The following is a 22,202-nucleotide window of genomic DNA, read 5'->3' as shown; positions in this document are numbered from 1 at the left end:
CAGGAAAAAAGTTTAAACGTCACTTCAGCATTTCGATAATATCAAAAGTAGGCACATTGGGAAGTGGTGCAAATTCTAGAAAATTAATTTCAAAGAGGTACTCCAAGATGCAATTAATTTCAGAAAGTTTAGCAATTAATTTCAGAAAAATTCAACCACCAAGAGATTAAAAAAAAAACACCAAAAAAAAAAATAATCCTGAGGTATGTTTCATTCATCAAGAAAATGTGGTAGATTTAACAATGTAAATCATTACAAATCTACCGCAAGCAAATATTCATAATAAGTTATGTAATTCAACAATCAACAATTGCAACCCAGGTACAAAGCCACATAAAAATGTGAATTAAGTTTCGTACCAGCTTCGTCCAAGATGAACCCGCCATGTCGCGGTTTCTTTTTGGGTCGATCATCTTCCTCCTCATCGTACTCTTCCTCTTCTTCATCCTCCTCCTCCTCTTCCTCCTCCTCCTCTTCCTCCTCATCAGCTTCCTCTGCCTCCTCTACCTCTCTTTCTACCTCTGCTTTTTCACTGCCAGCCCTACTGGCACGCTCTTCCTCCTGCGTTACAGAAAAGCATGCACATTAATGACGAGATCAAGATTCATAAAATGAAAGGTAACTAGAAACAGTTGCCATTGCATCTTTATTGGTGTTTGAGAAGATTTAATAATGGCCTCAGGCGAGGGGGTTCCCCGCTAGGCAGATTGATCTCCATGTGCCACCGCCCTCCCCCCCCCCAGCCTTCCCACCAAACAAACCTTCAACATTTCGTTGTCTAATGCATTTCGTTGTCTCTGTACTGTACACTGACAATGACAATTAAAATTGAATCTGAATCTGAATCTGAACAAGCGTTACCAATCATCACTATGTATTTCTTTTGGGCGTACAACTGCTTCCATCCAACAACTCCCCCTCACCTGAGTTCATGTTGCCAGCCGTGATTTGTATGCCCCCATCCCCCCTCTTCACACCCAATTATTTCCCGTTCCCCCTTGCAAGAAAGGTCCCAACCCGAAATGTCATCTATCCATTTTCTCCAGCGATGCTGCCAGACCGGCTGAGTTACTCTAGCATTTTGCTTCCATCTTTGGTATAAACCAGCAACTAGTTCCTTGCTGGAGAAACTCAGCGGGTGCAGCAGCATCTATGGAGCGAAGGAAATAGGTGTCTTATAGGCCCATCAAACAGCATCTGCCCATAGGCCCACCAAACAGCATCTGCAGTTCCTTCTTAAACACTTTGTCTACTCCACTGCAAAATCTCCTCAAGGTATGCCTACTTTGAAGAAGTTCTCCTCCTATTTCCTTCGCTCCATAGATGCTGCTGCACCCGCTGAGTTTCTCCAGTACTTTTGTCTACCTTCGATTTTCCAGCATCTGCAGTTCCTTCTTAAACACCAGTTCCTTGTTCTTTAAAGCTGAAAGGGCTGGAAAACCATTGCACAGGTCTACATTTCAAGTACCTCATTTTCCTCTTGCTCTTCTTCCTCGCTGCTGCGGGAACTCTCATCATCAGTAAAGTTACTCGCATCACTGTCTGACATCTTGTGAACTTGGTTAAAGACTGCAATAAAAAGTGTTCAGTTAAGTTAGGGTACTTGGAATTTTCAATGTGGATCATACAATATTCGAGTTGAATACAAAAGTTAAGCTTGACATTTGAAGACTATTTTATACAATTTACATCATTTAAGTATACACTCATAAAATAAATATATCAGATCATCATGAAATATGGTCTTTGAACCAGAACCAAGGGATATAATAAAACCTTGATGACCAATTTATTTTGGTTTAGGTAAGACAAAATATCACTTTTGAGAAAAATATTTTGGCAATACAACTCAAACTAAATAAAAGCTAAAAAATACAAAAACAAATTTCACCACCAAAGCAGAATGAAACTGTGATACTTAGTTCAACATCTTGACACTATGCAACAAAATGTTGCCAATCTAACCGTCAATAACACACTGCATTGCTCAGTTATCTCTTAAAATGTTATGCTCAAAAGATAATTAATTGGTTTTAAATCAATTTGGGATACAATGTTCTTCCCAATAAGCGAGTTCAGTATTCCGACTGTGCATGCCCATCAAAGGTCACTCGGCATAAACATTGCTGGAAGAAGTGGAGCTGTGTACATATTTCATCTGTTTTTTCCAGCTTTGATTCTTCCAGGTAAGAAAATACTTCTTTCAAAGTATAAATTAGTTGTATTCATTGTTCCTCTGTTAAAAGCTAAGATTATTTTGTCGTTTTTATTGCTTTATGCTTCGGTGAGTGAGCGAGGTCGGGGTCCGTGGTTGGGGTTGGGCCCGGGTATCCGGCTTATCCTTAATGTTTGCTTATTCAATGAAAACACTTCCTTTTCCAGATCGCTTATTTTACAGAATATACTTGAAAAGAGACGTAGAAATTCTTCCAACACACAGTCCCTTTAAGCTACATTCACACAATTTAAAAAGTCCTCATTTGCAAAATATGACAGGATATTGGAAACTCCACTGAGACAGCACCCGAGGTGAGGATCGAATGTGGATCTCTGGCGCTGTGATTCGGTGGCTATACCAGCTGCGCCACTGTGCCCGTCTAAGCTCTTTGCTGACTTGGAAATATAATCATTAGCATTCGCTGTGTCTAAATCCTGGAACATTCTTTAAAACAGTATTGTGAATGAAGCTTCACAATGAGGAGTGCAGAAGCTCAAGGAAGTGGCTCATTGCCACCTTCTCAATGTACTGATGGAAAAAATAATAAATGCTGACTCCATCAATGAAACCATATCCCAAAAAATGAATAAGTAGAAAGAAAACAGAAAAATAAAAACAAGCTAGTGGAGAACATGAACATAATTATCAAACTAATAACAAAACGACTATAGGACAGCATCAAAAGTATAGATAATAACTATCCTATACTCCCCTATATTGGAGAAGCCAAATTGGAGAAGAGGCAACTATTTACGGAACGTTATGGTTCAGTTTGCAAAGGCAATCACAAACCCACCATGGAACATCTCTCTTTGATTCCCTTAACCATGTCAGTGAACATCAGTGAAAGTTCAAGTAACAGACCTATTTTTCCACCTTGGCACATTGATACTTCATGAATACCGAAGTCAACTCAAGATTGAAATCATCAATTTCATATTACGCACCTTGCTTATTTATATCATAAATTGCCAATTATTATGTAGGCTAATCCAGCCGCAACATGAACTCTGCTTGTCTCTTCCCACAGATGCTGACACCTGCAGAATGATTTCAACATTATCTTTTGTTGCAGATTCCCTGCAACTGTGGCCTGCATCTCAGTTCTCTAGTCCCAGCATCTATTTTCTCTCCGCCCTTATCATCTTATGTAGCAATGAAATCAGCTGCGACAATCAAGACCACTTTGGCCTCCACCCGCTCACAGTCAATTCTTTTGCTCATTCTATAACCTATTCTCTTGCTTTTCCAATTCAAAGCACCTCAAATCGGAAACGGTAACGGTTTTTCTCTCTCCACATATACCTGTACTACCCAACCTGAAACATATTCCCATATATTGTAGACTTGCAAATTGCAATGTAAATACATATGATCTTCCCTTTCTGAATAGTTATGAACCTCAGGCATCAGTTAACCCTTAATATCACGGCATACCTTTAAGAACATACCTCATCCGAGTCTAGAACCTGGGAGAGGATATCAACCACAGAACCATGATAGCACAGCCTGCTTCATTCCATGCACACCCTTTTTACTATTCATCATCGTTGAAAACATTAGCGACCCAGTGGTGCTGGTTTCTGACGGGAACAGTGACGGACGCACCACACATCTCTGTCCTCCAGTTCCTGCGGACTTCCGCCGTTGGAAGGATGGGATTTTGGTGTGTGTGCTTTATCACCATTCCTTCCAATGCTGTGTACGACAGTGATTGCAACTTCTACTGAAGTGTGGATGGCCGTTGGCTCACGAGAAGCTCATCCGCCCTTTTTGGTCCTGCTGGGGGTCCACAGACCCCTCCTCACCTGGCAAACCAGGTGGGAGAGACGGTTTAGTCGCCGATTATCCAACCATGGAGCAGGTAGCATGGGATTACATGGTACCCGTGGCGGGCATAACTCCCCCCGACCTGATCTGACCTTTTTACTAGATCACATGGAAATCCTGAGTCCATTTGCATAGTTGCTGTTATAACTGACCCTGAATGAGGTTACGATCATGGCAAGTTCTCCGACTAGTTTCACTACTATCCTGATTAATTTTACTGTTTGTATTCCTCGTTGTCATCTTCCCATCGGCCAACAATGAACCATTCTACATGTCCGTGATCACTGTCTGCTTTAATCTGTCGTTTTCACCACGACCCTTCGATATCTCTAGATCCCCTCACCTAACTCAGTCTGAAGAGAGGTCTCAACCCAAAATGTCATCTCTCCATAATGCTGCCTATCCCGCTGAGTTACTCCAGAATTTTGTGCCTATCAGAATCTGCAGTATCTTCCTACGCACTACTTCTACCTTCATTGGACTATTAGATTCCATCTTGCCCTCAGGTGACCTTTGCTGAAATCCTCACACAACTTTATCATCTCTTTGTCCAAATGTTGCAAGTTACTCCATCTGGACTGAAATCTTCTACTCTTTGCCATTATCGGGTCATCCAAAACTCTGCTGATCTCATCTCAACACTCACTCGTGCACAATCATGCCTGCTCCATTGTCTACAATCCTTACTCCTCTTACTCTTGTTTTCAAACCTGCTTAGAAGTGTACCCCATCATTCCACTCTCTTCCAAGCTCTGCACTGTGCTTTCAGCTACCTGGCCCTAGGAGTGCTGGTATTTGCTACTTGAACCTTCCCCCTTGCACCGTGCATAAAAATCTTAACACTAATGCTTTGTCATAAAACCAAGAAAGTGACCATTCAATTATGTCCATGTGAGCTATTTTAAAGGTATAATACCCTATTTGTCCCATTCTGCAGCTTTTCCCCATATAGCCTTCCATTTATTATACTTTTCAGGAAAACATTCAATCCCATCCAACATCTTTCAACTGAGGAAAGACATGAAAAAAGGAGTAACAAATGATGTGGCAAGCTTTCAACTGACTGCACATTTGCTGGAAACACAGAATCCTCAGCAAAGCAAAATGGGACAAACGGGAGACTTCCAAGGTAATGCATGTGCTTCGACAATTCATGGTTCAATCGTGGCCTGAATATTTGCATATCATGGTTGTGGATAATTTTGTCGGCTTGTCCTACTGTATGGTTTTGTGCAAAATAACCAGGCCTGCTCATGGCTGGTGCAGCACAACTAATGGTGTCAGTTAATTATTTAACCAAAACCAATAATTACTACTAAGAACTTATCTGGTAAGGTATTACCTGAAATGATAAACAAAAATCAGCTAGAGGAACTAAGAGGATTAGGCAGCATCTGCGGAGGGACATGGACAGATGACATTGTGGGTCAGATCACTCACCAGATTGACCTGAGAAAAGGCCTGTAGGTAACGTCGATGCACAGTAGAAAGGGAAAAGTAGATGGCAGAGTGGGAAATGGTGAGCGCAGTGATGAATGGAGCAGTTTTCTGAGATAGACGCAATATGCTGGATCAACTCTGCTCGTCAGGCAGCATCTCTGGAGAAAAGGACATTTCGGGTCGAGACCCTTCTTCAGACTGGATGTATAGACTGGCTTCAGTCTAAAAAAAGTCTCAACCTGAAACGTCACCTATTCCTTTTCTCCAGATACGCTGCCTGACCCACTGAGTTACTCTGACGTAGTGTCCATCTTCGGTATAAACCAGCATCTGCAATTCTTTCATTCACATAGGTACCCAAGATCCTGGCTGGGACCCAACTGGGAGGCCTAGAAACAGAACTAGTATCCACACTGAACAAAATGACAGCAATGACAATTTGTGAGGAAGGATTGTGGTAGCGGGTCTGGGTAAGAATATGGCTGAAGAACTGCTAAAGATACTGCCTGACCTACAAAGTTCCCCGAGCAATAGCTTTTTTTGGGTGAGTCTATGCTTGAAGGGCCTCCACAGACTCAGTCTGTCCAGAGATCCCACAGTAATTTGTTTAATTGCTCAAGAACCCAGTATCTACATCTTGTGTGTACCACCATGGGCGCCATACGATTGTCAGCCTCGCCAACAGTGTGTCTGTTTTTTCGTTATTTTTAGTGTGTTTTGAAAGTTTGTTTTAATGTCCTCCGTTTTTGTGGGGGAGGGGGGGAGGGGGGGGGGGGGGGAGGGGGGGGGAATTTATATTTTTCAATCTTTTACCCTGCCGGAGATGCGATTGTTTTCTGGTTCGCATCTCCGGCCGTGCGGCCTAACATCTTGAAGCTGGAGGCCTCCTCGGGACTGAGTTTGAACTCCACCACGGGGCATGGACCCTCACACTAAACCTAAGCCATCTTGTTCTTGATTCAGAAATGGGGGGGGGGGGGGGGGGGGGGGGGGGGGGGGGTATGTATTCACCCTATCAACGTTTCTCTTGATTTTATCCCTGTAAGATCATCTCTCATTCTCCAAGGTATTAAGTTCTAGTTTGCCCAACATCTCCCGATAACCGAGTCCCTCCAGACCTGGCAACATCATCAGCAAATGTACTATTGATGCCTTCAATATTCTCATCCACTTTGTTGATGTAGATGACAAACAATTCCCCAAGTGGGGGCCAGCATTATATAGAAGATAGACACAAAAAGCCGGAGTAACTCAACTCTGGAGAGAAAGAATGGGTGACGTTTCAGGTCGAGACCCATCTTCAGTCTTGATCTGGACCCAAAGCAGATTAAAAGAGTTCTGCAATTTCCAGCATTATACACTCACTTTAACAGAAGATGGGTAGCAAAGATAAATAATTGTATATTAGAGAATTTCTGTATATTATACAGAAGCAGGCCATTCAGCTCTTTCATGCCGACATAAATGCCTCACCTAAGACAGTCCCAAATACCCGTATTTGATACATCTTCTATCTATCTCTCTAAAAATTACTAAAACTCTCATCTTGTTTGTCTGCCTGTCTGTCCATCATGACTGAAATTACACCAAAACGGTACACAATAGCACTACAAATTTTGGACCGCCTTACTCACTTTAAAAATTTAACTTTTCACTTAACTTTTCACTCTAAAAATCCAATTCCCCTGCCCATTACAATGTTACAAAGACAGGACACTGAGTCCTCTCATTTGAAACATTGTAACGGGCAGGGGCAGGGCATGGGAATTGGATTTTTTTAAAGTTTGAAAAGAGGGATGGTGAGGAGGAGGGGGATTGAGTGCTGGGGGATCAGGGGAAATTAGCCGCGCAGTTGGAGGCTATGGGCGAGTGGTGGAATATTGCGTTGAGGGAAACAGGCGAGTGGTGGAATATTGCGTTGGGGAACGGGTTGCGTTGGGGGACCAGGACTCCCGTGGGGGCTATGGGTGAGTGGCAGAGTATTGCATTGGTGAATGGGTTGTGTTGGGGGACCAGGAGTCCCGTGGGGGCTATGGGTGAGTGGTGGAATATTGCGTTGGGGGAACGGGTGAGTGGTGGAATATTGCGTTGGGGGAATATTGCGTTGGGGGAAAGGGTGAGTGGTGGAATATTGCGTTGGGGAACGGGTTGTGTTGGGGGACCATGCCTCCCATGGGGACTATGGGTGAGTGGTGGAATATTGCGTTGGGGGAACGAGTGAGTGGTGGAATATTGCGTTGGGGAACGGGTTGCGATGGGAGACCAGGATTCCCGTGGGGGCTATGGTGAGTGGTGGAATATTGTGTTGGGAGACCAGGCCTCCCATGTGACAGGGACCCAAGGGTCTCACTTTGTCTAGTATTCCTCTAAACCTCTTATCCATGTACCCGACCAACTGTATTTTATTATTATTATCACGCTATTATATCTGCCACAAATACATTTTTTGAAACATAATCCACTTATTTCCAGTTCAAGAAACCAACTTTAGTCTCAGAATAAGCTAAACTCCCACGTTTGGAATGAAAATTCCAGGATTTAAATAAAATTGAAAAAGTCCAGCTAAGGTGACTGTATCACTCCATCAATGGATCACTTCAGAGCTGGGGAGTTTCATCTCGGGTGGCTGCAAATATCTACTTGCCCCGAGCAGAGGCCAGACGAGGCGCCCGGGGGGTTACAGCAGCTCCGGCCTGAGTTGTGGGATGGTGCAGGCAACCCGGGGGCAGCGCTGCGGCCTAGCCGTTGTCCCCAAGCCTGGGACTCAATTTGAGGCAGAGCGGCTGACCCGTTCCACCGCGACGCAACCTGAGTGTGGACCGCAGGCCTTGTGAACCACAACTGCCCGCCGATCGGGGCAAAGGAGACGCTGGTTACTCACCGGAGCCCGAACCTGTCCGGTCCAACCCTCGCCGTCGCCACCTCCACCGCCCTCAACTCGCGTGAACGCGGCTCGATGCCAAGCGTGCGCGTCGCTGCGTCCGTGCGCAGACTGCGTGCCCGTGCACGTGCTCAGCCGGCACCGTCCCGGCGGCGCGCAGCGCGCGACCTGGCCAGGCCCAGGTTCAGAAAATCAGCCACGTCCAAGGACATAATTTTCACCGAGATGCAACTATTACCCTCCCTTTCCAACATTTATGGGGTCCAATCCAATCCAATCCAAAAGCAAAAAACTATGACTGCAAAAAATGTTTAAAATCTTTGCAGACCAGACATCAAAAGAGTGGTGAATCTCTGGAACTCTCTGCCACAGAGGGTAGTTGAGGCCAGTTCATTGGCTATATTTAAGAGGGAGTTAGATGTGGCCCTTGTGGCTAAGGGGATCAGGGGGTATGGAGAGAAGGCAGGTACGGGATACTGAGTTGGATGATCAGCCATGATCATATTGAATGGCGGTGCAGGCTCGAAGGGCCGAATGGCCTACTCCTGCACCTAATTTCTATGTTTCTATTCCCAAGGGATCACTCCCTTGTTCGTTGTTCCATCTCTGCTGAATACCCACTCCACTTCTCAATCCCCAACCATTCCCCCAGTATCATTTATGTAAGTAAGTACATTTTATTTATATAGCACGTTTAAATCAACTCCCGTTGAAACCAAAGTGCTTTATATAAAAGGGATAATAAATATGTATCATACATTAGTTCTCAAAATGTGAGATGCCACTTATTGCATAGTCCTAATCAAAAAGTCCTAATCAAAGATCATAGAGGATTATAGCTCTTCTATAATCTTTGGTCCTAATGGTTCTTGAGCTAAATGGTATTTAAGAATCATCTTCAATCCTCTGGATCTGGGCATACACATTCACCACACTGGGGGCTAGCAGACTTTGTTCCGACGAGTTCAAGTTCAAGTGAGTTTATTGTCATGTGTCCCTGTATAGGACAATGAAATTCTTGCTTTGCTTCAGCACACAGAACAGAGTAGGCATTTACTACAAAACAGATAAATGTGTCCATATACCATAATATAAATATATACACACATGAATAAATAAATTGATAAGGTCCCAGACCTGAAACTTTAACAATTTATCTTTCCACAGATGCTGACGTGTCTTCTGAGCATTTCCAGCATTTTCTGGTTTTACCTCAGTTTTCTAGTTTTTTAAAATTTTCATTAGCAGGTTTTGTTGCCTGCAAATATCTGTGAACCAGATGGGATTTTATGAGTTTGGTTGTTTCACAGATAATAATTTTAGTTTTATTACTCCCAATCCATTTAATGAACTTGATGAATTATTCAGCTGCATTTCTGGATTTTGAACACATTTCCAGATATCAGTCCAATAATTTAATCATCATGATAACATAACCCTTAATTTCACATAATTCAAGATTATAGAATCAGCAGTCATAACAAATAAAATCTATTCTATTTTGGTAATCAGGTAATGAGGGACATGAAATATTGGTCATGAAACTAAAGAAAAATGGCTTTGTATTTTCTGAATTTATGATTTATTTATTTTTTCAAATAATATAGTATTGCAGTGCCTTGCAAATGTGACAGTGAAATGGAAGCATTGTAGTGGAAGCTTTTGTTTATGGGGTCCAATCCAAATGTTTTAGCTGTAAACAAAAGCAAAAAACTGACTGCAAAAAATGTTTAAAATCTTTGCAGACCAGACATCATCTGTGGACTAACATTTCACATCAATAATTCTTTGACATAACTGATTGATTGTAAATCTCCTGTCTTGATGGTTTTACAGTTTACATTAGTTAAATATACACTGCAAGTATAAAATCCAAAATATTTAACTGCTTGTAATTTGGCATTCAATTTGTCAGTATATAAAGTTCACCTATTGAGCCAAGACTAGCATCTCGAATTCTGAAGAGAAGTGGCGAACAGATGGGATTTTAATTTGGCAAATTGGCAGGCAATGGTTGAAATAAAAGTTTAATGGAAAGCTAGATAGTGCATTTGAAAATCTTATTTTAGTATGCATCAAAGCTGGCATTCAGTTTATGATATTTGGGAGAGATAAGTTGCAATACAATAAAGTGACACAAGAGACAACAGATGTTGGAATCTGGAGCAAAAGCAAAGTGCTGGAGGAACAGCAGGTCAGGCAGCATCTGTGGAGGCAAAGAGATGGTTGATGTTTCAGATCCAGACCCTGCATCAGGACTTTGAGTGGAGAGGGAAGATAGCCAGTCTAGAGATGAAAGGGAGGGGTGAGACAGTGACTGGTAGACAATAGGTGGAACCAAAATATAATTTTAAAAAAAAGGAAAAGCAGATGCTGGTTTATACCAGATATAGACACAAAGTGCTAGAGTAACTCAGTGGGTTAGGTGGCATCTATGGAGAAAATGAACAGGTGGCGTTTCAGGTCAGGGTCCTTCAGACACGTTTCGGGTTGGGACCCTTCTTCACTTATCCATTTTCTCCAGAGATGCTACCTGGTACGCTGGGTTACTCCATTATTTCGTGTCTGTGGTAGGTTAGAAACTGGTGGAATGGTGTCTAGTTTTGAGACAGAAGCTAGTAGGTGGATGATAGATGGAAATAGATTATGAAAACAAAAATGTGGGCAGACAGATCCCTGCAGGGCTCAGGGTAGAAGGTAATTAGAGAAACCAGATAAGTGAATTATAATGGAACCAGATGGAAATGAAAGGTTGGAAAAGGGAGAAGAAATCCAGGTGGATAGATGATTGGATTATGGGCAGATGGAACTAGGGATGGGAAATCACTCCATATGTTAGGAAGGGCAAAATGGAAAAGGTGAACAAAAGGAGAGAGAACCTCAGTGGACCCGTAGGAGCAGGAAGGAACACAAGAAGTGTAAATTACCTGAAAATTGAAAATTCAGTGTATAATAATGTTGGATTCTAGGTTACCCAAGTGAGAACTGTGGTCTTGTAAAATTACAGATCATCCCTTTGATCTTGAACACCTGATTTAAAATGGTTTTATCTTACATTTATGTCCTATTATTTCTGATATGGCTATTTGGTGATGATATTCAGTCAAAAATGAAACCACCCGAGATTAACTGAAAAGTAGTTATTAATACTGTTTCCTGCCATGTCTTTATTTAGCAGCAGGACTCACTAATTAATTCTTAAAGAGCTTAATTCTTGATCTCTATTAACAAAGCACCTCTCAGCCAGGAACAAGTTGTGATGCTTCAATTAATTTCAGAGTCTTTAGAGATTAGATGAGAAAAAACTGGATTGGACTACCTTGCTTATCACCTATTCCAATTACTTTTTCTGACCTTTTTTTTAAATAAAGTATTTTCAGCCTTTCCTCTTCTATTTTAAAATATATTTAAATGACAGTAAAATGCCGTTAAAGGGAATACAAAACTCCAAGCTTTGCATTGGACTTAAGGTAGTAAGAAACAGGAAATTACATTGTATTCAAGAAGGAACTGCAGATACGGGAAAATCAAAGGTAGACAAAAATGTTGGAGAAACTCAGCACGTGCGGCAGCATCTATGGAGCGAAGGAAATAGGCAATGTTTCGGTCTGAAGAAGGGTTTCGGCCCGAAATGTTGCCTATTTCATTTGCTCCATAGATGCTGCCACACCCGCTGAGTTTCTCCAGCACTTTTGTCTATCAATGACATTGTATTCAATGGGAGGAGAGACATTTGAATGACTGCTCGTTTAATTGGCATTGCTATTCATAGATTTTCAAAACTGATATGTAGTAAGTAACAATTTATAAATGAAACAATGAAATACAAAAGTAGGCAAAAAAAACTTTAATTTATGTGTCTGGCTAATTCCATGGTTCGTCCAGTTTTCCATGTTAGTTCATATATTCTTACCAGATAGAAGGAGAGGATTCGGCCACAGACTCTTTGCCGGCCCTCAAAGCAATCCTGGGGTGGAAGATTGCAACCTTCAAGTGATCCGCCCTGTTTCGGCTAATACAATCAACTTGTGCACAAACGGAAGATCAAATAGACAAGTGTTCAAGAAGGAACTGCAGATGCTGGAAAATCGAAGGTACACAAAATAGAACAAGTTGTCCAACAACTTTAGGCTGCGCATGCCATACGAAAGAAGAAGAAAGCAATCCTGTACACCCTCTCATTTTCCCTGTTAACTATTCTCTCACCTGCCCACTAACAAAGCAGAAAAGTGATGTTTTTTAAGTAAAATTACATACGCCTTGAAGGTGAGGGAGGCCACGCCAAAAGCCTTTTAAATACACATTTAAAACTGAATTAATATATTTCTGTATTACCAGTACATTGAAATAAAGACAGGTACTTTTATTCTGACATGAAGATTAAAATATATGAAATGCAAAATTACTACTACAGAGAATAAAGTAAATTCACGTTCAAAACGCTGCAGACACACGAGACAGCAGGTGCTGGAATCTGGAGTAAAAAAACAAATTGCTGGAGAAACTCAGCAGGTGGAGCAGCGTGTGTGGAAGAGACTGGAATTGTTTAGGATCAAGGCGGCCCTGTACCAAAGGTTATAGAGCACTTCTGTCTATAATTTTTGCCTGTACCATGTCCTGACTTGACCCGTGACACGTCAATCCCCACCCACCCACCCTCCCCAAAGAAGCTGCTCAACCTGAAAAAGCTGCATATGCTGGAAATCTGAAATTAAAACAGAGAACAGGCTATATTTATGGATATTGAAATTTACATATATCTCTTTCTTTTTTTAATGTCACGTTCTTATAAAATAGCAACGAGAGTATTTGAGACACAAAAAAACGCAGATGCTGGAATTTTGAGTAAAACACGGTGTTGGAAGAATTCAGCGGGTCAGGCAGGCAGCATCTGTGGAGGGTAAGCGCAGACGACATTGTAGTGCGAGACTATTCTTCAGACTGATGCATTTATTAAGATCCTTTCTTATTCTTTGACACTCAGTCGTAGACACAAGAAATTGTAGATACTGGTTTGTAAAAAAAGGATGCTTGTTAAAAAAAAAAGTGCTAGAGAGGCTGGACAACGTTTCGGGTCGTTTCTGAAGAAGGGTCCCGACCCGAATATCACCTATCCGTAGGTACACAAAATTGCTGAAGAAACTCAGCGGGTGCAGCAGCATCTATGGAGCGAAGGAAATAGGCGACGTTTCGGGCCGAAACCCTTCTTCAGACTATCACCTATCCGTGCTCTCCAGCAAAGATCCCATAGCAGCTCCGCTATAGGATCTTTGCTCTCCAGAAACCTAACCCGCTGAGTTAATCCAGCACTTTGTGTCTTCTTTTTCTGTTCATTGAATCGCTCGACTCAAAAGGACATAAAGTGCTGGCGTTCGTGCGTAAACCTTAGCTGGAGTCCGCTGAGTTACTCCAGCATTTTGCGTCGATCTTCGGTGCAAACCAGCATTTGCAGTTAGTTCCTTCCCACACATTCGCGGTTCCTTGTTGCTACAATCGTTGGGCTCGGCACCTTTCGTTCTCCGGCTTCGTGCATTTCCGTACAATGAGGTGACACTCGGGCAGCGGCCATTCGGGTAACTCCGTGCCAAAGACAATCGGCGGGTGCAACTTCGGCTACTTTCGGGAGTGATGAACACGTGGGCATTCGGGCAGCGGCCATTCGGGTAACCCCGCACCAAAGACAATCGGCGGGTGCAGCTGAGAGCCAGGAACACGTGGGCCGTGGGTACTCGGGCAGCGGCCGTTCGGGTAACTCCGTGCCAAAGACAATCGGCGGGTGCAGCTTCGGGTGTCCGGAACGCCGCTGCTGCCGGTCGGAAGACGCGACGCTTCGGCAAGTTCCGGCAACGTCCGTGAGTGGGGATTTTTTTTCTCCCTCTCTCTCTCTCTCTCTCTGCCGTGCGTCACGCCGTCGCCGGGCGCCATGTTGTCGAGGTGTTTTGTTCAGTCATTGTGTAATGGAGAGAAACCCGGGGGTCGGATCCGCACAGAAAAGCACCGAGAAAATACCAAAACGCTTAAACAGTACCAACAGAGCCAGTTTATTTCCTATCTCTAGAGTCAGTGAGAGCCTAATTGCTGTGCCCGGTGGTAAATTTAAAAGCATTTAGAGAAAGACAAAGCGAGAGAAAATGTCTCTCGAAAGCCTCAGCCTCACCTCCTCCAACAAGCAGTCCCCCCAAAACGAACACAACATCAACCTTACTGAGTCAGGAGACGAAAGGTCGAGTAAAAACAACCTTTTATCCTACATTTCGATATTTTAAATCTTTATTTATAAAACAAACCAACAACAACCAAAAAAAAATTACAACAATTCACCAAGGTTTTTTCTGAAAGAGAAAGGAAACCTTGGAAACGGAAGGTAGAGGAATGTATCTTTGGATTGATATATATTTTTTTCTTTTTAATCTCATTTAAAAATCCTCTGGAAAAGTATTCGCTCGATATTTAAAAAAAATATATTGATATATGAAAATAAACCATGAATTGAGGGAGAGGAGGGGGAGGGGGTTGAGGCCTATTTGCATGCTTGGGTGGCAGAGAGCAATGTGGATGTGTCTTTAATGCAGACGAATTATTAACAGGAGATCCTGTTTCTGTTATTGCATTCGAGTTTAATTACATTAATGCTTATTTTCGATCGAAATCCTCCAATAAATGGAACCTGTTTAAAGGACATCGGCAAGTGACCTTTGAACTTTATTATTTTTTTTTACCCAGCGTCCCCGTGTAACATGTAAATAAGAGAAACATTTATAATTTATTTTATCCCCTCTATTGTGATGTGTTTGTGATGCGTTACCTTTAAATATGCATGGTCTATTAAAAAACCTAGCCCTTTTACAAAAGCATTATAACATGTATTTTATTTATTCTGGTGGCTTCAAAAAATGTGTTAGTATCCACAAGCAAATCACCACCTTCTGTTTGTCCAATCATTCAATCATTACTCGATACTTTGAAACATTGATATTGTAAGCATTCTTTTTTTCAAGAAAACAAAACTGCAATTCTTTCAATTATTTTCACTTGTCTTCAATGCATAACTGACCTCCTTGCTATACATTTTTGAATCTCATTTTCCCTGTAACATGCCAGTGTTGACATTAAGATTTCAATAAAATATGATGGTGAACATGTAATAGTTCACTACACATCCACTTGAAACAAAAAATGTACTTTTAGATTTCACCCTTACAGTTTCAAGCTCCTCTTTTGGGGGTGAATACACAAAAAATGCTATTTAAACAAGATAATTTGCAATTAACAGACACCAATCATTGGCGCAACAATTAAATGACTTGAGGCTATTTTCAATTATATGCAGGTCTTTGTTACACTACCCTGTTGACAACACTAAGAACTCAAGGTTCAAAAGGAGCTGTTGCAGGATGAACTCAAATGCACTTTAGATAATATATTCATAATTAAAGATCATTCATAGACAAGTGCTGCCTTTATTATAAATGCCCATAAACAAAAACAGTTATTTTATCAATATCCTGGAGTAAATCAGCAAACTCTATGGTATTGGCAAAATTATTTACATGTCTTGAAACAGGTGTCATCAAAGGAATTTATTTTAAAAAGTAGACTCCATTTTCTGGGGTAAGTACAAACACAAAGATCTGAATACGTTTTTTTATGTACAGTTAGTTAATTCTATTTTTAACAAGGATAAAAATATATAATGTTAACATGATCTTTGTATGTGCCACAATATGTTATGTTCTTGAAAGTTATTCTAGATTGAGTAACAATGAACTTGTTCGATAGAAATGTAGCACACATTAAATTTGGGATTTGTTATTAACACTGGGATCTCACCATTGTTTTTTTGTGAGAATGCAAATTTGCAAAGCAAAAGACTTATGTTGAGAACAACTAGCAATGTGTTTTGAAACATTTAAGTTCACCTTGAAAAAGAGTGAAAAAGATGTAGTTCATGTTTGCAAATTACCATTGTGTAATTTTGTTAAATTCTTGAATTTTGTTTAGGCAGTATAATATAACAGTATAAGTTGAGCAGAATTTGATTGAGACCATATAAATATATATATATATTATCTGTGTTTTCATTTCTTTTGTTCTGGAAGATAGTTCAACAGTGCAGTAGGAAAAAGTTTTACTTGCTTTGTCTCAAACTTTTGGTGTTCAAATAGGTACTTAGCAGTTCCCAATAATTTATCAGATTAATAACTCGGTTTTGTCAACAGTGGTCGCTATACGTCCTTCAGACAGGATCAATAGAAACATAGAAAATAGGTGCAGGAGTAGGCCATTTGGCCTTTCGAGCCAGCACTGCTATTCAATATGATCATGACTGATGTTCCCCATATTCCCTGATTCCCTTAGCTTTAAGAGCTAAATCTAACTCTTGAAAGCATCCAGTGAATTGGCCTCCACGGCCTTCTGTGGCAGAGAATTTCCCAGATTCACAATTCTCTGGGTGAAAAAGTTTTTCCTCATCTCAGTCCTAAATGGCTGACCCCTTAATCTTATATCTTCAATAGCTCTTGCATCGTATGCTGTACAAACATAATGTAAAAATTGCAAAATAATTTAAAAGATGTGTAATTTTAATTTTACCATTTTTGACAGTGCATCCATTGTACTTTTACATTTAATGATCTAACAATAGCATTTCTCCCGTAATTAATTTGGTAAAGACAGCATACAGATCGAGAAGGCCCAGTGCTGCAACAGCTACACTTAAATAGCATGACAACACAGGATTTCAGTAAAAACATAAAATCTGCCAGAGCTGAAGTCCAGAATGATTACTGGAAATTCATCTGTATTTAATCATCAGGAGTGAAGATTTGGTTTAGTATGGAACAGGTTGCCAACTATCACATGGATAGTGCCCTATATGAGAACACTCAATGCTCTATTGCATCATGAATAAATGTTTCTATGTGAAGGGGGTGGGGAGCTAATATAGTTCTAAACGGTCACAATCTGATCCTAAGGACGAGAGGCATTTTATTTCTCATGCTGCCTTTGTTTTCAGCAGATCATGCTCTGAGTGGTTTCCTATTATAAAGAGTCCCTTTAAAAAAAAATTAAAACACGTTGTAAGCTTGACCAGAATAGATTGTTAAATGCTTTGGCTAAACTCCATGCTTTACTTATGTGTTTGAATGTTTTATTGCAATTTGCTCTAAGACTTTAGGCATTAAGTTTTTATCATTGGTGGTTGCTTGCGTAGAAATTGCAGTTACCTTTTGATAATCGGAATACCACTAATATTTCATAATGTACCCTTAATAAAATTTGCTGGGATGTGTTTTTTTTATATTCAGCAAATTCATACAAGTGTCTTTAAGAATATTTATTTTGGCCATTAAATGGACATTTCAAATTCAAGTTGTGTTCATCTCCAGGGTTTTCAGAAGGGTCTCGATCCGAAATATCACCCATTCCTTCTCACCAGAGGTGCTGCCTGTCCCGCTGAGTTACTCCAGCACTTTGTGTCTATCATGGGTTCCCATTATGTTGAATACATAATAACTAATTTAAATTCTGTGACTCATTTAAACTACTGGTTTACATTCCCAAATTAAATGAATGAATGGATTGTGGCTGCTTCACTTTGAAGTTACCATTGTTCTTGAGACAGATAGTAACAATCTAGAACGTTTACATTTGTTCTATACCCAAAACGTTAAACATGTCACCAATTTGTTGTAACATTTGTGCCACTGACCCACCATGCAGATATTTGTAAATCTCTTTACTTTTAATTTGAGGGAAGATGTTTCATACAGCCCTCAAACTTATGTTTTATTTATTTCCTCACTTTTAACTCAACGTTTAACATTTTCTATTTTATGTGTAAATATACCTCTTCTGGAGTCCCAACAGGTGAATGTAATTACAAAGTTTGTTTGAACAGAAAGGGAAATTAGTACAGTGCATCGTGTTCACATGACGTGTATATTTAACCCTTTATATAACATATCTTCTCTCGAAAGACAAGAAAATCATCAAGTGTTCCATTTTTGTTCTGACAGACTTTGTAATTGCACCCTAACTGGCAATTGTTTACATATCTGTTGTGCATTCTGCAAGTAAGAATTTAATTGTTCTGTTTCAGGACATATAACAATAAAACACTCTTGGCTTGACTCTTGGATTATCAAATGTGCAAAACATGATTTCTTTAATTTCCTACTTTTATATCTGAGTTTTGCGTTTGCTCAAAACTCACGTTTGACCACTTAACTGAGAATAAAAGGACTTTGCAGTGGGAATTTTATTTTGTATTTCCAGTCAATTGCCATCTTCATTGTTTAAGAATATCAGAAATCTCAAACTGCTAAAATCAAACAAAAAAGCTGGAGAAAATTCAGCGGGTGCAGAGCATCTATGTTGGCTGGAAATGCCAAAGTCCTCGGGCCGTAACCCTTCTTCATTTAAGGGTTTCGGCCCGAAACGTGCCTATTTCCTTCGCTCCATAATTGCTGCACCCGCTGAGTTTCTCCAGCTTTTTTGTGAACCTTCCTGATCTTCATGTTGGCTGATGCCCAAGTCCTGTACCTATTTAAGGTGTAATTTGTATAAATGATGAACAAAACCTCTGAAAAACCAGCGATGACTTATTTTAGTATTGTGCTGAAATATAGTTAAACACAGAGATCAAGAGTTAAGAGTGTTTATTGGTCATATGTACAGACAATGGAACAATGACATTCTTACTTGCAGCAACATAACAGGCCCGTAAACACAATACTCACTGATAATATATAATAAACTAAAAATCAGTAAATTAATATAACCAATATACTTGTGCAAAAAGTACCAAGTCCTCAGTGCAGCCAAAGACAGTTCATGGCAGTTCAGAGAAGTTTATATTCCATTTCACTGAAGCATATTTGTAGATAAAAAAGACACTGTGCCGGAGGGAGAGACATTGGAATTGGCAACCAGGAGCTTAGCCAGGCTTTAAAGCAGCAACAGGAGGGAGACATGGAAACATTTCAGGAGAGAACTCCAGAGGTTAGAGCATTGATGGCTGACGTTACACATGTCGAGGTAAAGAAGTGGACACCTACGCGAGGGCAAACCTGAGTTATGTGGAGATCTCAAGGTGTTATGAGACATTTAACCTTGCAGTATTCACTCAATTTTGGTAGGCTGTGCTATAATCACTTTGAATGTTCACATTTTGGTTGTTGCACTGAGCAATAAAAGCCCGGGGTTGACAGGTTTCCACTGTGGTTTTACGCTAATCTTAACTGGTTAGAGAGGGAACAGATTAGCCAGGGTTTCCTCTCCTGAATGGATAATACTGTGAAAAGGACTGACTCGTGTTACCACAAATTACTGATATGTACAGTTTATACTTGTGTAAATAATGATCATTCGGTTCAATATTGGACAGTAGCTGGGCACATGTGGAACTTTGCCAGTATAAGTCAGCATCTATAGATGTGGAGAAAATTACTCCATGAAACCTTTGGTTTTTAAATTCTTAAATTAAATATGTAACAGTTTAATAGTTCTTAAAGTTCAGTTCAGTTTTATTTGTCATATGTAGGTTAACACAGGGTCAATGGTACAATGAAATATGTTTGACAAGACACATTATGTATTATGAATTATTTTCTCATCTGTAGATTTAATAATAGATACACGTTAATGTGAACATTTTCATGAATGTAGGCAATGCACATAGTAAGTACCTTTTGGGGATGAATAAAATAGAAATATAGAATCATAGACAACAGGTGCCGGAGTAGGCCATTCGGTCCTTCGAGCCAGCACTGCCATTCAATTTGATCATGGCTGATCATCCAAAATCAGTACAGAAACAGCATCATATTCACATTCTAACAGCAAAAAGAGATAAAATCTTGTATAAAGATTGACTCAACTTGGTCAGTGGGAGAGAAGCTTGGTCTGTTTGTAAAAACAAGTCGGCCATATGTGGTGTAAATCTTCAAGTATTATTACCCTAACACAATCAGTAAGAATGGCCATTCTACCTGCCAATGTAGGCAGATTTTAATTGCTTGAACAGGTGTAAAGGGATCAAGTGACAAGTATTACTCAAGGTCATTAATTGTACTTGTTATGCATATATGGATGTTGCAAGACAAATGACATTCTGATGTCTCCTCTTTTAATGCAATGGGTTCCGTTAAGGAGTTCAACAGGTTCCAATGAGGCACAATAGCTGATAGAGAGGGAGGACAATGCTGGCAACCCATTTTCACTAATTGTCCATGTGGCTACTCTTCCCAAAGTGCTTTCTGTTAATAATCAGGAGCAATTACATGTGTGAGTGGTGTTTTTTCCAACTCAGTTATGCTTGTTGTAACATTGTAATTATACTTCGCAAACTCAGGATTATAACTAAGCTTTTACTTGTGAATGTGTTTTTTTTTAATATCTTGCTCACCTGGGGATTTTATTATAATTTGTAACATTATTTTAAGGTTATTTGTTTATTTAGCATATTTTATCAATGCAATGTGAATTGAAACTTGGAGGTGGGAGGCACATTGGTGCATCAAATGGCGATGCTGCCTTGCAGCTCCATCGGCCTGGGTTCAATCCTGACCTTGATGCTGTCCATGTGGAGTTTGCATGTTCTCCCTGTGACCACCTGGTTACTTCAGTTGGCTCCAAATGCCAAAAATGTACTGGTCAGTTAGTTAACTTTCTGCTATTGGCGGTTAGCAGAAGAAAGACGTGGGGAGCTGATCAGAATGCTGGTGGATAAATTTGGGATTCGAAAAATAAGAGTTTGATGCTCAGTATGGAGATAATAGACCAAAGAGGCTGTTTATGTTCTGTTCTGCATGACCCTAAACATTCCATCCAAAATAAAATATAATGAACGTGCTGGTTGACTTTTGAACCCCGACATTAAAAACCATTATTTACACAAACAAATCTTCAATCATGTTTGCTTTTAAGAGCAGAAAGACATGCCTTTGTAGTTCATTATTTAAGTTCTAGAATTCAATCATGTTACCACTTTAATTTGTTCATTGAAATGTAATTGCATTACCAGTCATGAATGTCAAATCAGCATTTGAGTTGTTAGATTTTCTCCCACCTAAAATTACTAATTTGTACTAGAATCCAATCTTTGGATTGCTATCTGATGAGTTTTCTTCAGAGTGGGTGTACCAAGATTTGTGATGTTAACAGTTTAGTTGACCTTGGTCCTCATCAAAAAAAATCGCAATTTGCACAGGGTAGTCTTTTAAGGTTGAATCCTAGACCTGTTCTCCTTCCATTTATGGAGACTGAAGTTAATTTAAATATTTCGACCGTAACTTTGCTGAGATGAATTACCTTAAGCGAACCAGATTCCGAATCCTGAAACGTCACCTGTCCATTCCCTTCCTTGTAGGCTTTAAAAAAAAATATTTCAAAATATACTTTATTCTAGAAAAATATATACAATACATGATCCATACAAAACTCCATCCGACTGTCTGACTAGCTGAGTTTCTCCAGCACTGTGTGTTTGTTATACTTGTTTCCAGTCTCTTGTGTCCTCATATGAGTCAGTTGAGGTTGTTTTAGTGGTTATCAAATTACCTCCATGCTGCAAACCATCATTTTCAATCTCCAGCTAAACTCATTCACTTCAGCCAGGAAATAGCTTAGCACCCTACAATTGACCTCTGTTTTCATGAAGTTTGGGTTTCATCTGCATCCAAGTGAAGCTACAGTTGAGACATAAAATACCCGTAAAGTATATCATGCACAAATTATGCAACTAGGTTTTACAGGCTCAAATTGAATCAAATGCCTTTCCACGTGCAAAAAAAAGTTAATTGGAAGTATCTTTCAATGAATGAATATCAA

The 22,202-nt window shown here is 40.2% G+C and overlaps 2 protein-coding genes across 4 annotated transcripts in view; one reads left to right on the top strand and one right to left on the bottom strand.

Annotated features, from left to right (window-relative positions):
- supt5h (SPT5 homolog, DSIF elongation factor subunit) overlaps nt 1-8,514 on the bottom strand; it is a 46,065-nt gene extending 37,551 nt beyond the window's left edge. For 2 of the 3 annotated variants that reach the window (XM_055663780.1, XM_055663782.1), the window contains exons 1-3: nt 8,370-8,514; nt 1,469-1,569; nt 360-561 (exon numbers count right to left, since the gene is read on the bottom strand). In XM_055663780.1, the coding sequence (XP_055519755.1) occupies nt 360-561; nt 1,469-1,549 (283 nt within the window). In that variant the 5' untranslated portion in view covers nt 1,550-1,569; nt 8,370-8,514. Of the gene's footprint in view, nt 1-359; nt 562-1,468; nt 1,570-3,165; nt 3,190-8,369 lie in introns of those variants that run through there. The other variant, XM_055663781.1, reaches the window with a different exon arrangement.
- Nucleotides 8,515-14,236: 5,722 nt separating this feature from the next.
- zc3h4 (zinc finger CCCH-type containing 4) overlaps nt 14,237-22,202 on the top strand; it is a 31,470-nt gene continuing 23,504 nt past the window's right edge. Inside the window, 1 exon segment of the mRNA XM_055663521.1 lies at nt 14,237-14,592. Within this exon segment, the coding sequence (XP_055519496.1) occupies nt 14,501-14,592 (92 nt within the window). The 5' untranslated portion in view covers nt 14,237-14,500.

The sequence above is a fragment of the Leucoraja erinacea genome, chromosome 38 (assembly GCF_028641065.1).
Source record: "Leucoraja erinacea ecotype New England chromosome 38, Leri_hhj_1, whole genome shotgun sequence".
In the NCBI taxonomy this organism is placed as follows: domain Eukaryota; kingdom Metazoa; phylum Chordata; class Chondrichthyes; order Rajiformes; family Rajidae; genus Leucoraja; species Leucoraja erinaceus.
Note: the sequence above shows the minus strand (reverse complement) of the source record. Positions and strands in the feature narration are given on the sequence as shown.